Below are 16,967 nucleotides of genomic sequence, written 5' to 3'. Positions count from 1 at the left end.
TCGTTGTTATTATATTGTTATTTTAGTAAAACGAGAAAATTATAACGTTCTATTTTTTTAGATCAACGTCAATTTCTACATGCTTCCTACTTCAGATATAGCTAAGAGGACAATTTACATCAAATTTGAATTATCGTGTCTTCATGGATATAATACTTCAGTAGATACCGCTGCTATAATGGTTGACGTTATGAGCTCTCCTTTTATTGAAGGGTAAAACACCTTTATGTTTCTTTGTTTTTGATATAAAGAATACATTAATCTTTAAATTTTCACAGCGATTTTAATTTGCAAAATTGATGTTTTATTTAAGAACTACATTGCAAGACACCATTGAAATTTTTTCTGATGATACAGAACTAAAAAAAGAGTTGGAGACTGTTCATAGTTATACTGTAGCAAAGATGGGACTATCACCAGTAAAATCTGATATATACATATTAATTCCAACAATAACAATTAAAGACAAGAAATTATTTGAAGTTGTGGAATCAACGGTAAGTCATTATTTAGAATATATTATTAGCTATTGTAAGCAATATAGTTAGTGGCACTTTAAGCAATACCTCGTTAATTATTATTACATCACAACTGTGTTTTTCGTTGAAATATTAAAACAAAAAAATTGAAGTTTCTCAAATTAGCAAAAAATTATATTTTGGTTTTAACCCGGCATTACACGCACCAAAAAACTTACGTTTTTTGTATGTAAAACGCGCACAGTCAAATCGACCGTATAAGGTAAATGCACCAATACCTGACCCTGCACCAGTTGATAACACCTTCCTATTTATATTAAAATAATAAAGAAACTAATAATACTTCATGAATAGTTTCCTATAAACTCGAATATTTCTTGACATCTTCCCCAACTAATAACGTGGCAATAAACTTGGCAACAGTGTACGTCTAGGTTATACCGCCACTACATCGTATTAAACTTTTAATAAAATCTAAGTGAATGTGCTTAGGAGGTAAGTTTTACACAATAGGGTTTAATACTTTTTGTTTTTACGGTAATCCATACTTCTTAATCCCCTATGATACAAAGGGTAGGTATGTAAATCAATATTTTGAATTTTAAATGGAATTTTAACCTATAAAATCTAAAATATGTAAGGGGTCAACTACTGGAACAAAATAAATAGCATTGCTCCAGTAGTTGACACCCCTGTCATCTACTGGAACCAAGCAAAATTTTTATATTCTTATTTCATTTCAACTTATTTACCATAATATAACCTTTTCTGTTTAAAATATTGTTCTAAAGATACAACTTCCTATAGCTGACCCAGGGTGTCACCTTTAGGTGCAATATGTATGTAAGCATGACCCCTGGAAAAAATTTTGTCTAAATCTATTAAGGACCTAAAAACCTTAAATAACGAATAAAATAAAGAAATAAGAAATAATAATAGATAGGTATTGCTTTTTTATTATGTAACAAATATTTCTTACTATTGTGTTTTACTGTTATTTTCAAATCTTAAAATAACGAATAAAATAAAGAAATAAGAAATAATAATAGATAGGTACCTATTGCTTTTTTATTATGTAACAAATATTTCTTAATATTATATTTTACTGTTATTTTCAAATCTTAAAAGTCAAGAAATCCATTTTTTACCGAAATGAATGCATAACTACCTACTTACTTACTTATACATTTTTTACAGATATGGCTACAACAAAAATTTTGCAATACCCTGAAATTTCAATGACAAACGCCCTTAATGCGGTAAGAAATGGTATGCCAGCTAAAACAGCAGCAAAACAATTCAATGTGCCAAAAACCACCTTGCTTTATAAATTTAAACGTGTTAACCCGGAAGCAAGAAAAATGGGATTTGCTGGTTAAGTGGATAATTCTTCTTCTTTTGGTCCGTCTTCTTAGCGAAGGTTTGCGATGATCTCTGCAAAGTCTTCCCTATTTTGGGCTTTCTTTATTAAACTTTGAAAGTCTAATCCTGTCTAATCTTTGATGTTGCGCAGCCAGGTCATTTGTCGTCTACCCGGGCCGCGTCTGCCTTCTATTTTCCCTTCTATAATAAGCTGAAGGAAGTTATACCTGTCGTGTCTAAATATGTGTCCAAGATAAGACGTTTTAGGCTTCTTGACAATTTCTGTGAGTTCACGTTCTCTATTCATGCGCCTTAAAACTTCTTCATTTCTAACGCAGTCGGTCCATGGAATTTTCAGCATACGACGAAATACCTACATCTCAAAGCTCTCTAAACGTCGTAACGAGCTGACTGTTAACGTCCAAGCTTCCACACCGTGTAATAGTACACTATATACATAACACTTTATCATGCGGTATCGTAGGACAAATCAAGATTACCGGGTAGTGAGTAACTGTCGCATCTTTACAAAGGTATTTCTTGCCTGTTCTATTCTACATTTAACCTCTTGTTATTGGTCTAAGGTTTCATGTATCCAACAGCCTAGATACTTAAACTTTTTCACTTGTTCAACTAGATTGTTGTTTACTAGTATGTTTATAACTGGTGTGTGTTTTTTTGAAATTACCATTGTTTTGGTTTTTTCTACATTCACCTTAAGGCCGTATAGTTCTCCTTCTCGCACTACTTTGGTTAACAGAATTTGTAGTTCTTCTTCACTGCACTCAGTACTGTATCATCTTCATAACTGATATTGTTCACGATTTTTCCATTGACTTTTATTCCTTCTTGTGCTTCATCTAGAGCATGTGCAAAGATGTCCTCTGAGTACAAGTTGAATAATAATGGTGATAGTATACAACCTTGTCTAACTCCTCTTTGGATGTTTATGGTTTCAGTATCACCCAATTTAGTTCTGACAGAGGCGTTTTGGTTCCAGTAGAGTTCACGTATTGTATTAATGTCGTTTCCAAAGCCAAATTGTTCCGGACCCATATCTTCTTCGCATTTTTTGTAAATTCTGTTATGGATAATTTTTAGAAATAGCTTCAGAATATGGGACATGAGACTTATTAATCGAAAGTCGTTACATTTTTTTGCGTAGTTTGATTTGGGTATAGGCACAAACGTAGACGTTAACCAATCTTGTGGAATTGTACCAGTGAAATTGTCTTCTTCCAAAAGTTGTATAATTTCACTATGAACGTAGTCAGGTCCAGAGGCTTTTCGTACTTGAGCAGTCTAGTTTCAAAACCAATTGCATTCTTTTTTTCAGATTGTATTTTTATGTAATTTTTATTGATTTAAAATACGGATCCATATGTGTGCCAAGTAAGAATGTTCAAAACAATGTACATTTTTTCGAATTAATTAGCTAAAGTCAAGGTTTTGTTTCAAAATCAGGCAAGTCTCAAAGTATGCAACAAAAACAGGTTGATCAGCTCAGGGGAGGGCTTTCAGCCGCAGCTCAGAGGTAGTGAGCGAACGTCGCGTAGCTTTCCGTTGTGAGGTTATTGTTGCTTTATTACTATTATTTAGACAAAAAAGGAGCGGGAATCGCAAGCGCATTTTATTTTTAGGAAAAAGAGATCATTTATCACTTTTATCAAAAAGTTTAATGTACTTGAAAGCCACTATTGTAGGTCCAAAACTACTTCTCGTTAGTATCTGACTTCAGATCTGAGTTTTAAAAAAATGTGGCGCCTCTACAACACTGAGATCCAAGAGGAGGACTGCGTAAAATAATCGTATTTTGGATATGTTTTTAATACAAATTTTAACTTGGGATTTCGTAGCTTAAGAACTTCTGAATGCTCCACATGCCTTTCCTTGGATGAAATAATTAAGCATTGTGATGACGTACAAATCAAACCAAACTTGATAGCGCAAAAGAGAGTGCACAAAGGATTTCTATTAGCTTCTAAAAGAAAAACGGGACTATTTATTGACAGTATCCTTTGATTGTCAAAAAAATCAAGTTAGATATATCCAAAGTGCCAGACCAAAGCGCTTATTACTCAAGACAACTTTACATCTACAATTTAACCATTGGTGACTCAAAATGCAACCAAACCAAAGAAAATGTATTCATATACTACTGGACCGAAGACTAACACGGAAAAGTGCAAATGAAATAGCATCTGCTGTTTTTGATTGCCTGATGAAATTGAACATTCCTGAAACTGTGAAAACTATCCGCCTTGCCTTCGGCGGATGTGGAGCGCAAAATAAAAATTATTTTATGATGAGTATGCGTTTTGGCGTTTTTGGCTTTTGGCCTGAAGCTGTAGAAAGAGCCGAGTTTGTGTTTCCCATAGTGGTCCATTCTTTTCTTCCAACCAATCTGGTATTTGGTAGAATTGAGAAGGAGATTAGAAGAAAACCTGTGATCATTGAACCAGCTGAATACGTTAAAGTTTTTTCTTACTATGGAACTGTGATTCCACAGTATGGCTTAAACTATGATTGAAAATCAAACTTCGACGTGGTGCGACCTCCTGCCCAATGGCACTTCCACTTTAATCCTTCGAAAAAGTTCTAGAGAGAGATGAGAAAAAATTTGATACCGAAGTGATAAAGGAAGACAATATAATCAATGAAGGCGAAGAAAACACAGAGCCAGAGCAAATAAGTAGAGAAGAAGTAATAGAAGGATTATCAAATATAAAAATAGGCAAGGCAGGTGGAGATGATGAAATTGAACCGGAAATGGTAAAATACATGGGACAAGAAGGAATAAACTGGCTATGGAAAATATATAAAGAGGCGTGGGAAAAACAAACAATCCCTAAAGACTGGCAGAACAATATCATCGTGCCAATATACAAAAAAGGAGAACATGTAAACTGCGACAACTATAGGGCAATATGCCTGTCATCGGTGTGCTTTAAAATATATACGAAAATAATAGAGAAGAGACTAAGACAAGAAGTAGAAATGGTATTGGGAGACGAACAAATGGCATTTAGACCGGGAAGACAGACAAATGACAACATATATATCATTAGAAACCTAATAGAAAGAAGCATAGATACGGGGAAAAAACTAGTATTAGCATTCATAGAACTAAGAGCAGCATTTGACACGATAGAAAGACATATTATAGTGAAATGCTTGAGGAAAATTAACGTACCTAATGCATTGATAAAAATTATAGAAAGTACTTACAAAGAGGTAAAAGGAAGGGTACAAATAACAGGGGAAAGATCGGAAGCATTTAATTGGAAAAGAGGTATTAAACAAGGAGATAGTCTCAGCCCTTTGCTATTCATAATAGTAATGAACGAATTGATAAGAAACACTAGAGTCAGAACTAATCAACTACAGACAATAATAGGTTACCGGAGATTACAACCGGTAACAATAGAGTCCTTAATGTATGCAGACGACATAGTACTAATAGCAGATTCCGAGAATAAAATGCAGAAACTAATGGATATATGGGTAGAACAAATAGAAGAACTTAAAATGGAGATAAACGAGGAAAAAAGTAAGATAATGATAATCAGCGGCAAAGGAGATAAGGAAGATAATCAAATAAAGATAAAATGTAAAAACTCAGAATTGGAAATAGTAACAACTTACGAATACATGGGAAGTATAATAACTAATGATGGAAAAATAGACTGGGAAATAACAAATAGAGCAAAGAAATCAAACAAGTTATATTATGCGTCAGCCCCAATAATGGGAAAAAGAGAACTTGCACGAGAAACAAGAATAAAAATATATAACACAATAGTGATACCGACTGTGCTCTATGCAAGTGAAAACTGGACAATTCTGGAAAAACATAAGAGCAGCATAAACGCAATGGAGATGAGACATCTAAGAAGGATAGTTGGAAAGACAAAATGGGATAGATTAAGCAACGAGACTATAAGGAGAATGGCAAACCAGGAACCAATAATGAACAAAATAGCAAAGAGACAAATGAACTGGTATGGGCATATGATGAGGATGCAATCCAATAGAATAACAAGAAAAATTTATGAAGCAAAAAACATCGGAAAAAGAAAAAGAGGCAGACCAAGAAAAAAAATGGATACAGCAAGTAGTAGAGGCGGGAAAACTTAAACAAAAATCACTCGAGGAACTGAAAATAATGGCAGGAAACAGAAAAGAATGGAAGAGGTGGGTAAACGGAAATTAAAATAGCTAGCCCACATCCGACACCCTATTAGGGTAAAAGGAAGGGGAGAAAGAAAGAAAGAAAAAGTTCTAATTTAAACGAAATTCCAAGGGCAACGATGTTATCAAAAGAGAGGTTAACCACAGATCAGATTTTTGCCAATACAAGGAATTTTGTAAGAAGGGAAGTAATTTTCAAGGTATAAATGATTCTCAGCTCATTGCTACAAAAACAGGGCACTTTTCGAGCTAAAAGTCACATATGTGAGGAAGTTACTGGAAAAATATTTCGGAGTAGATTTCAGGTCTTGGATATTACAAAAGGATCGTAGAAGGTAATCAGTTGGCAGCTGAAGACAACCAAAACGATGACATTTGCTAACACCTCACTGAAAAAGACGGCATAGTAATCTAACCAGTCGATTTTGCTACATTTGAATAAACAGAATAAAAAAATATAAAAATTGCACAAATTTTTTATTTTATTGTTTTTATTAATTAATAATTTAATGTAATAATTTAATAACATAAATAGCTCAAACTTATGCAAAATACTCATTTTTTTGATATTTAGTTTCAAATCCATATAAATCAGCTACAGTTTGTTTCAAAACAAGATAGACCAACAACATCGGTTGCAAAACCAGATACATTTCTAAAGTTGGTTTCAAAACAAGGTAGATCCAAAATTTTTTTTTCAAAAACTAATTATTGGACAAAAGTGAAAACACAGTCAAAAATGTAATCATCTATGAAGAATTTATATAAAATATTTAAAAAATAATAAATAAAAAACAAGCTAGTTATAAGTTTTTCCTTCTTCCTGAACAATTTGTAAAAAGTGACTTACCTGGTTTTAAAACTAGACGGCTCACTTATGGGTCGATATATTCCTACTATACTGGTTAACTTCCAGGTCAGGATCTCCTCTGGAGGTTTCTGTATGATGAATTTTTGTTTGCAATATTTATTTTCACTTTTTGGTCAAATTCGTCTTTGGTATTATTTATTCTAGCTAGTCGTTTTCTTATTTCCTTTGTTTTCTAGTTCCGTTTTGAAATGTGAACTTGTGAGTACTTCTGATTTTTGGCATCTGGTCCGGCGTTTATCTTCAGTAGATCTTTTAACTCTAGGAAAAGGTAAGATTTACTTAGGAGACACTGTAAAAAGTCCCTGCTGCAAGATGCATGTGGAAAATTTTTTTACGATTGGAGATATTGGTAGCACATCTCTACTGCAGGAGGGCTAGGGTGAACTTCTTTTGTGCCTTCTATGGATGTAATTGAGTTTTCAGTAGGATGCAACTGTACTTCAGTTTGACTACTTGTGTCCTTATTCTGAAGGGTTTCTGGGGGGGTTTCTTCTTCGATGAAGTGGACTTCAGATGAAGAAAAGTCAAAGTCAGAGCATACTTCTGAGTTAAATGGACAAATCCCACATTTTTGAAACTCAGAGGTGATATTTTGAGAGTTCAAATTTAAATGCGAATTGTGGTTATCCAAAATTAAAATCACAGGCTGCTGTCTGGATGGTCAAATTATTTTAATAAATAACTTTAGCCATTAATGGAAAATATCTGCATTGATCCACCCAGAATCACTGCACCAAGCGGCGCTACCAACTGGTCCAGAGTCCAACATTTTCTCTCCTACTTTATTCGTCTTTCTGGAAATAATAGTGGACTGAAGTAATAACTTTATATGATTTTAAGTTTAAGAACTTTCAGATCTTCTTTTGTTGTACTCTTTGTATTTATAAATTTATTAAGCATATATCTACCGTTTTTCTCTGTACTCTATCAAAAGCCGGACTTACGTCTAAGAAATTTAGTTATACCACTCCTTTCGCTTCTAGTTTCTGTTCTATAATATTTATAGTCCCACTGTATGCTGGCTCAAATGAAACGGTAGAACCACGAAACTTCTCCATAAGATCAAAAATGACCGGCGACCAAGTTTTAATGAATTTGTGTCAAATTATGCAGAAAGAATGAGTGATAGATTTGGCGTGACGACAGAAGTTCAGCAGGATCTTTTTAATGTTTCGGAAAACGTCTCCACAGCACACTGTGTAACCCAAGATCTCGAGATGACGAGAAGAGTTTGGTCCATATTTAATAAGAAGTTCGGTAGTTTGGACAAGTTAAAAAATCAGTAGTCTAAAGTAGTCTAAAGAGTACTGCGATTAGAAGATGGTCCTCGATTTTTGCTGTATATGGTAACCAGGAAGTCTTATACATACAAGGCACGCTATGAGAATATATGGCGTAGCAATAGTGACCTAGGCCTTACAGAACATACCATTAGCAACGAATAGAGATGGACCGATCGGGATGATTATAGAATAAATGTATTTGTATATATATGAAGCGCTGTTATTAGTGTAGTTTAGTTTGGAAAATAGTATACTGTTGTAAATAATTAATTTATACAAATTAGAACCTCTAGTTTTATTTAAAATCCGTAAAACATTATACACCTATTATATGGTTAAGTTTTTATAATTAAAGAGAAAAAATTTCTTCATAACTTATAATGCAGAACTTAAGAAACTTTATTATATAGTTCTTATATTACTGTATATTTTTAGAAAAACAGGGAAAGCAACAAAATGCACTGCTTACCAATAGATAATCCATTATCATCCGACGTAAAATATAACGTGTCATCCCTTATCAAGACACCTACAAACAAAACACTGATCGTGGATTGTTTTCACGCATGGAAATGCCAAATATTGGCTTGCAAAGGATCAATATTGAGGGACAACTCTGAGACAACCGTTTTTAATGTAAAGTTTAAAACTAATATTGGACTTCTAGGTAAATAATAGAAAAAATAAAATGATGTTTTTTCTTTAAAATGATAGAATAAAGACTGTTATGATTTTTTATTTTGTAGGTCAGTTTTTTAAACAACAAACTCGTGGAAAAACCATTGCAGCCTTCGTTACTTCGGCCATACATGCGTTTAACACCACGTAAGTTTAATTTTAGTTTTTTTTTCTAAAAAGACTAACGAATTTAATGATTTCATTGATCTTTTTTTTTGTTCAGTTTTATAATAATTCGTCGAAAATTCTTACGAAAGAAAATTTATAAAAATTTTTAAGTTTAAGAAGTTTAAGAATTTCGCGTTTGATAGTTGCCACCATGGACACGTCGTCTAATAGCTTCATTGGTCGGTCGAATTTCTGCGCTGTTCATTCAATCGAACCATTTATCCTGTTTTTGTCTCTTTAGCTCCACGAAGACCGGAGATTCCTGAGATAATTTTAAGACAATTTATTCCATTTCTTCTAGTCCGAAAATGCTAAAATGCTCCCTAAGGGAGCTAAAGGTCCTTGAAGATGACGCCTTGTAACTAGTTATTTTTTAATACGTCCAGAACACTTCTAGTTAGAAAAACGAAAACTTATTCGATAATTTATCATCCAGAGATAAATCGATTCCATTAATTGCGAATTTCTAGTACCGATCACAGGCGTCCGTTTTGGGTAGGTCATTTTGTCGATTATTTTAAAGCATAACTTTTTTGTCTTTAATTTTTAAACATTTGTTATACTGGATTATTCAATTTTCAGGTATTCTAGTACTAAAAGGTACTCTTACCTTAAGTCGGTAGAATACACCGTTTTCTAGAAAAATCGTTTTGAACATTTTTCGTTTTTTTGTCATGAAAGTGTAATTAATCTTCTTCTAAATGTGTCTATCCTCTAGAGATGTTGGCGATCACATTGACCCATCTTATTCCATTCACAGCAGCTCGAAATAGATCAGTTGACGTTAGATCAGTCCACTTCCTAAGATTGGCCAGCAAGGATATACGTCTACGTCCAGGGCCTCTCTTACCCTCAATATTCCTTGTAGTATCAACTGTAAAAATCGGTATTTATCATTACGCATGATGTGGCCGAAGTAAGCCAATTTTCTGTTTTTTTGGTGTTAATAATTTCTTTGTCTTTTCTTAGCCTCTGGAGAATAGTTATGTTACTTGTGTGGTATATACACGAGACTCTCAACATACGTCGGTGCACTACATTTCAAATGCCTCTAACCGTTTCATGGTTTCTTCTGTAAGACTCCAGCTTTCTACCCCCTAGAGGGGGACACTAAAGACGTAACATCTAAGAATTCTTATGCGTATATTGATACTTAAGGATAAGTTGTTTTTTCCGATAAAGCCACATTTTTTATACATGGTACCGTGAATCGTCAAAATTGGAGATATTGGAGTCAAGAAAACCCACATTGGATGACTGAGCCACACACGCAATATCCTCAGAAATTAAATGTATGAGCAGGGATCATTAATGACAGAATCATTGGCTTTTTTTTTCTTTAAAGAAAATCTAACACGAGAACGTTATTTAACTTTTTTGAGAAATCAACTTATACCTGTCCTTGCTAACATGTATCCAAATGACAATAATCCAAATTTACCTAGTGAAAATATCTGGTTTCAACAAGATGGAGCCCCTTCGCATTACGCACGTGAAGTACGTCAATTTTAAAATCATTGCTTTCCCAGGAGGTGGATCGGAAGAGAAGGTTTCATAGAGTGGCCAGCAAGGTCGCCAGATCTAACACCTCTAGACTTTTTCCTGTGGGGTTACAAAAAATCAAAAGTTTATGTCAATAGACCCCAAAACTTACAGGACTTGAAAGATAGAATTGGGCATGAAATGAGTAATTACTCCAGAAGTCATCCGCAATGTTCTTGATGAATGTGTCCGTAGATTCGCATATTGTCAAGAAACCGATGGATGGCATTTCGAACATTTAATTTAAAATAATTATTATGCATAATTTGGTTACTCTAAAGTACATTATTAATTAAATCATTAGTTGTAATTTAGTTGAATTTAAATTAAAAAAAATTGTTTTTGTACCCTTAAAAAAAATATTTTAGTTAAAAATGTAATGTCGTTAAATAGAGAATTAAATTCTCGTTTAAATGAGGTGTCGCATTATACCGATTTCAATTTAAAAAAAGTAACGATTACGTCACTACACCTACACCGATGGCATCATCCCTACTCCATGTACGTTTCCCTCAAAACTCGACGGTACTCGAAATAATGATTATATTTCATAATTTAGCCGTTCACTGTATGTTAGACTTATATAAAATATATACATTTTTAGGGTTACTGCTCATGCTTCCACTACATTGCTGCTTTCCAATACCAAGGAAGCCATCCCGAATTGGGTTTATTTGGTAGCAACGTTTGTGGGTTGTCTATTACTTGCAGTGTTAATTTTGCTGCTCTTTAAAGTAAGTATTTATTTTATTTTCATTTATTTGCATGGTCTGATCTGAATAATTTTTGGAATCAGTTATATAAAGAGTGACACTTCCACATGGAAATACTGAAATTTTCCAATACGTTTAAACTTAAGTGTGACTAGCGATTAGTGGGTTATAATCGATTTGATTTCTCAGTAATTTTTCCGTATAATGCGGTGGCGAGTGCCACGTATTAATATCACTAGAACAAGAACAAGAAAACATTACAAATTGGACGTAAAATTTGGACTAACCTGAAGCCAAGCGCTCTTGACAACGGCCTCAGCAAGAGTGAGTAAATTCTTAAAAATCATTCGCTTAACTTGGTATAAACAAAACACTAAACGGGAATAATTATTTGAAACGCAGAATATTAGGCGGCTTCGATCAAAAGCTTCTATTGGATTCCATTCTAATAGTTTCTTTGGGATTCTGTGACTGAGCATTCTCTGTATCCGTCCGTATCTACTATATTATTTTTTTGGTTCGTATTTTTCGTCTTCCATGTCATGTTTTACCTCCATAATTTGTCTCATTTTTTTTTATTTACGACATTACACAAAATAATCAGTTTTTCAACGACAAAGTAATTTTATTTAACTTACTTTCACGTAACTACTTTTTATTTATTACATTTTAGTTGATATTTCTTTATATCTTTTCTGCTGCCAATATTTTAAATCTTTAATAAATTTTTCGTTGTCTTAATTTATAGTGCAACTTCTTTAAACGAGACTACAGGGATAAACTGATGGAAGAAAAAGCTTTGGTGAGTAATTTTATAATTAAATATAATATTTTTTTATTACTAGTTATTATAATTTACGTAATACATACAAAAACACATCTATGATAGTACAACTAGATGAAAACACAAATCTCATCCCCATTAAGAGAGGAGTTTGACAAATCAATTCTTGATATAAGACAAAGCGACGTGATATCTCCATTATATAGATTTTAAATCTAGCCCAAGAGGATTTTTAGTTTAAAATAAATAAGCGTGAACATGCTTCGAGTTCTCAACACAGACTAATTTTATTCATGAAAGAGTATACATGTTTACCAACCTTTACAGATGAGAAATACCAACCATTCAATATGATATTTTGGGATATTCCAATAAAGGCGTCTTCAAAACTATAAATAATGAACGAAATCAGTAGCGGACTAAGACTAAATTGGGCCTTAAGCAACATTGTCATGTTGGGTCTATTTTTCAGTTATGACACATATTTTGCTTTTGGTAGTTTGGTTTCAAAGCATATAGTATGTAGTTCTAATTATTTTAATTACCGGATTCCAACAAAAAATTGGAATGGTTAAATAAATTCTCAGTATTGTGTTTAAATTTGGGAATGAGGTATTAATACTAGTTTTCTTAATAAATGATGACATGGATACAGACGAAATAATATTTTCTTATAAAAATCTCCCTCTACTTATAACAGTCTTAAATTGTAATACATACTTCATTTTTCAGTTTTGCTAGGTTTAAATCTTGTTCATAACATTTTTATTCCTCTATTGGGGAGTCACTAACATCATTATCATAAAAATTGTTTTAAATTTAATGTTAATCACAGTCAGTCTTTCAAGTTTCCATGTTTTGACAATTTTTTATGTACGTTTTTCAAATCATTCGTCCGTTTTGTCATTAGCGTTGTTTGCTTGGAAAATTGGTAAATTGTTGATTTCAATACAATCCAAACGATCTCATTTAACTTTTTCCCCGCTCTTCATTGTTCAAAAGAAGGAGGCAATAGTTAATTTTTTTATTATGTGTTTTGACCCTTAGTTACATCAAATAGAAGATGGTTCCAAAGATTTATTTATTTTTTAGTGAATTTTTTATATAATACTCTCGCATGGCGTCTCTTAACTTCTTCTTCCTATGGTGCCTATCCGTTACGGATGTTGGACACTAACATGGCTATTCTGACTTTGTTGACTGCTGCCCTGAAAAGTCCGGTAGTGGTTAAGTTAAACCATTTTCGCAGGTTATGCAGCCTGGATATTCTTCTTCGTCCTGGAAGTCTTTTCCCATGCACTTCACCTTGAAATATGGTCTGAAGTAGGTCATATCGTTGTTCATTGCGCATTATATGGCCCAGGTATTCTAGTTTGCGACGTTTTATGGTTACGACTAGTTCGCGCTCCCTTACCCATTCTATGTAGTACTTCTTCTTTGGTAACTCTGTCTATACAGGAAATCCTCAACATGCATCTATAGCACCACATCTAAAATGCTTTGAGTCTCTTCAGTGATGCTTCAGTTAAGGTCCATGACTACACGCCATATAAAAGAACGGAGAATACGTTGCATTTTAGTAAAAGAACTTTTATTTTCAATTTTATATCGTGGCTGTTAAAATTTTTTTCATTCACACTATAAAACTACAAAATGTCTGCCTGACAATCCTATTGAATTCAGGGTATAGGAACGTGTATAGGAACGTGCCTAGGTTGCTTAGGCCTTAGTCCGCCCCTAACGAAAATGTTAGTATATAATTACAGTATTCAGTGGTAATTTCAACCTGTCTTTGTTTATCATAACAAGGCATACAGTCTTTTGTTTATCCAGGATATATTCGTTAACCACTTTTATAAAATACTATTTGTTTACAGGTTCTGGATGATGAGCAACTACCTGAAGATATACCACTTGATCTTATGGAAATACAGGAAGAGAACGAAGATGATGAAAATAATAAAGCAAAACCCGAATCTAAACAATAATTATTGTTGATTGTAAATTTTATAGTTTTAAGTGTCATCATAAATGGTTATAACAAGTAAAGTTAGTGACAAAATAATTGTCTTTTAGTTTAGTTTTCGACAAAATCACTGTCATACAACAAAGCAAAAACATTAATATATCAAAATTAAGGTGTTTCATGCGAACAGCAGCAATATAACAATTAAGCATTGTTAAAATTGAGCAAATATCAATGCAATGCTGCAACATATCTAACATAGGATTGGAACTAATTCCTGTAATAACAAATAACAATATATATATATATATATATATATATATATATATATATATATATATATATATATATATATATATATATATTGTTAGTATATAATCGCCAAACGGGCCATAGGAAACTCAATTCTAAATTGTTGAATATCTGCTTCCCTAATTATTTTACATCAAAAGTTATGAGAGACTTTTTATAGAGGAGTGAAATGTGCATTAAAAACAAGTGTTAAACTTGTTCTACCAATTAAGCGTACTCCAAAATTTTGCAAAATTATAATATATTTTTCAGGCCATCCCTTAAAGTCAGGCCACAGGCGGTACAAGAAAGTGTATGACATGTTGCGTTTGATCATATTGGTGTTTCTGATATTTGAGAATATTTGAATTTTGAATTGTTAATATTTTTATTTTATGGTTAAATTATAAACAACACATTTTCGCAAATAGTACTACTACTAGTTAACAATAAATAGTATTTTGTAAGCAATAAATCATATTGTTTACAAAGCAATAAAGTTGATGAAATGTACTCAGTTCACGAAAAATCGCGAATATGTTCAGACAATAGTGCGAGCACTGCCCGATATTTATTTAATGTAAGATATTATAATACACTCCAATTCAATTTCAGGTTATACAACAATTTAAAGAATTTCAATATAGTTTTACTGTGATCATTCCTAAAAATAATTTATGATAATTTCTAAACATAAAAATATAACAAATGTTCAAACAATAAGCCATTTTGTACTAAGCAGTATCCCAATCGATTGTAAAATTCTCATCTAACATTAGCCAGAACACATGGCGTTATTTTTGGAATCTACGACAAAAGGACGCGGAAAACAGGACGCGAGACCAAAGGACGCGGAAAAAAGTACGCGCGAAAACAGGACGCGCGAAAAAAGGACGCGTGGAAAAAAGGACGCATATTATTAATGAATTACTATAAATAGTTAATTTTAATTGACATTAGCCATTACCCCCTTTTTATCCCCATATGTTATTACAGAAAATGATTCTACCTAACCTAAAATCGGTTACGGTAAGAGTAAAAAGTGAAAAATAATTATATGAAAAAAACTTGCCCTCACATTTTATCGAGGCTTAGGACTAAAATATCTTAAGTAAAATAATAAATACTAATATAATGTTGATTCAAGATTTCTGGTATTGAAACAGGTTAGATTCCATATTATCAGAATTATGTATGGGATTAGAAAAACCCAAGTACCAGCCCAGTAAGGGGTCTAATGAGAGTTTAACGCGAACCGGAAGGTTGGTAAATTCCGCAGGTAATGTTAAGAATGTAAATAGAAACGATTAGTAAGAAAATAAAACTTTCTAATTGTTCGATAATTGTTTTTAAGAAATGAATATTACAAAAGGTCCGATATAACAAAACATCATTAACCAAATTGTTTATATAGGGGAAACTTGTCGCGGTAGGTAATTTATTCTGTTCTTAACAAGAAAACATTTTACAAATTGATATCAGTCTGTTAAGATGGTGTTAGCGTTTGTGAAAAGCCAAAAAGGCAACAACTTGTTACTTTATAATGGATTTCTCCATAAGCGAGTGATTGGTGAAAAGACAATTTGGAAGTGTGCTACTTATAATAAGTGCAAATGTACAGGAAGAGTGCATACCGTTGTGGATGAAATTAAAAAATCCACAGAACATAATCACGTTGCAGACACGGCAAAGATTGAAGCAAAAGAAGCTTGTAACCGGATGAAAGAAGTTGCACAACAACTGGACACTCCACCCAAGGTGTAGTAAGTGAAATTTCTCAAGGACTTTCCTTAGCTGCTATGGTACAACTTCCATCAGTGTCGTCGTTAAAAAAAACTGTGCAAAGAGTTCGGAACGAGCTAGAAGAAGAAGAACGTATTTTGTTATTTTCAACACAAAGAAATTTAAGATTTATGGAACAATGCGATCATTGGTATGCCGATGGAACATTTAACTCAGGACCACCATTGTTTTCTCAAATATACACAATTCATGGAGTGCGATACAGTAATGTAATCCCGACTGTATTTGAACTTCTAACGAACAAAACACAAGAGACTTATACACGTGCTTTTCAGCAACTAAAGGTGTTGAATCCGGCCTTGCGCCCTCTAACAATAATGATGGACTTTGAAAGAGCGGCAATGAATGCTGCACAAACTGAGTTCCCAAATGTGAGAATCCGCGGATGTTTTTTTCATTTCTCGCAGTGTATGTGGCGCCATATTCAAAGTGCCGGATTGCAACGTAGATATATTGAGAATCCTGACTTCTCCCTTCACCTAAGACAATTGACAGCTCTTGCGTTTGTTCCAGACAACCATGTAGTCAGAGTGTACGAGGAGTTGCTCAATAGCGATTTTTATACACAAAATGAAGAACTACTAGTGCCGCTGATTAATTACTTTGAAGACACTTGGATAGGGAGATTAGATAGAAGAGAAAATCGAAGACAACCCCTTTTTCCAGCAAATGTATGGAATTGTTACGATTTGGCAGACCAAGATATACCTCGAACTAATAATGCTGTCGAAGGATGGCACAACAGCTTTTCTTCTCTTCTCAATAGTGCACATCCGAATATTTGGAAATTTATTAATTCTCTATAAAAAGAATATGATTTAAATGTTTTGAAAATA

The 16,967-nt window shown here is 33.2% G+C and overlaps 1 protein-coding gene across 1 annotated transcript in view; it reads left to right on the top strand.

Moving 5' to 3' along the window:
* The window catches only part of LOC140438428 (integrin alpha-PS5-like), a 78,856-nt gene extending 64,674 nt beyond the window's left edge, over window positions 1-14,182 (top strand). The window contains exons 15-21 of the mRNA XM_072528110.1: window positions 62-213; window positions 314-497; window positions 8,622-8,853; window positions 8,933-9,011; window positions 11,179-11,308; window positions 12,036-12,089; window positions 13,949-14,182. Coding sequence (XP_072384211.1) covers window positions 62-213; window positions 314-497; window positions 8,622-8,853; window positions 8,933-9,011; window positions 11,179-11,308; window positions 12,036-12,089; window positions 13,949-14,059 — 942 coding nt within the window. The 3' untranslated portion in view covers window positions 14,060-14,182. The remainder of the gene's footprint in view (window positions 1-61; window positions 214-313; window positions 498-8,621; window positions 8,854-8,932; window positions 9,012-11,178; window positions 11,309-12,035; window positions 12,090-13,948) is intronic.
* Window positions 14,183-16,967: the final 2,785 nt, after the last annotated feature.

This window comes from Diabrotica undecimpunctata, chromosome 4 (assembly GCF_040954645.1).
Source record: "Diabrotica undecimpunctata isolate CICGRU chromosome 4, icDiaUnde3, whole genome shotgun sequence".
Lineage (NCBI taxonomy): Eukaryota > Metazoa > Arthropoda > Insecta > Coleoptera > Chrysomelidae > Diabrotica > Diabrotica undecimpunctata.
The sequence above is the reverse complement of the archived record's forward strand: the minus strand, read 5'-3'. Positions and strand labels throughout refer to the sequence as shown.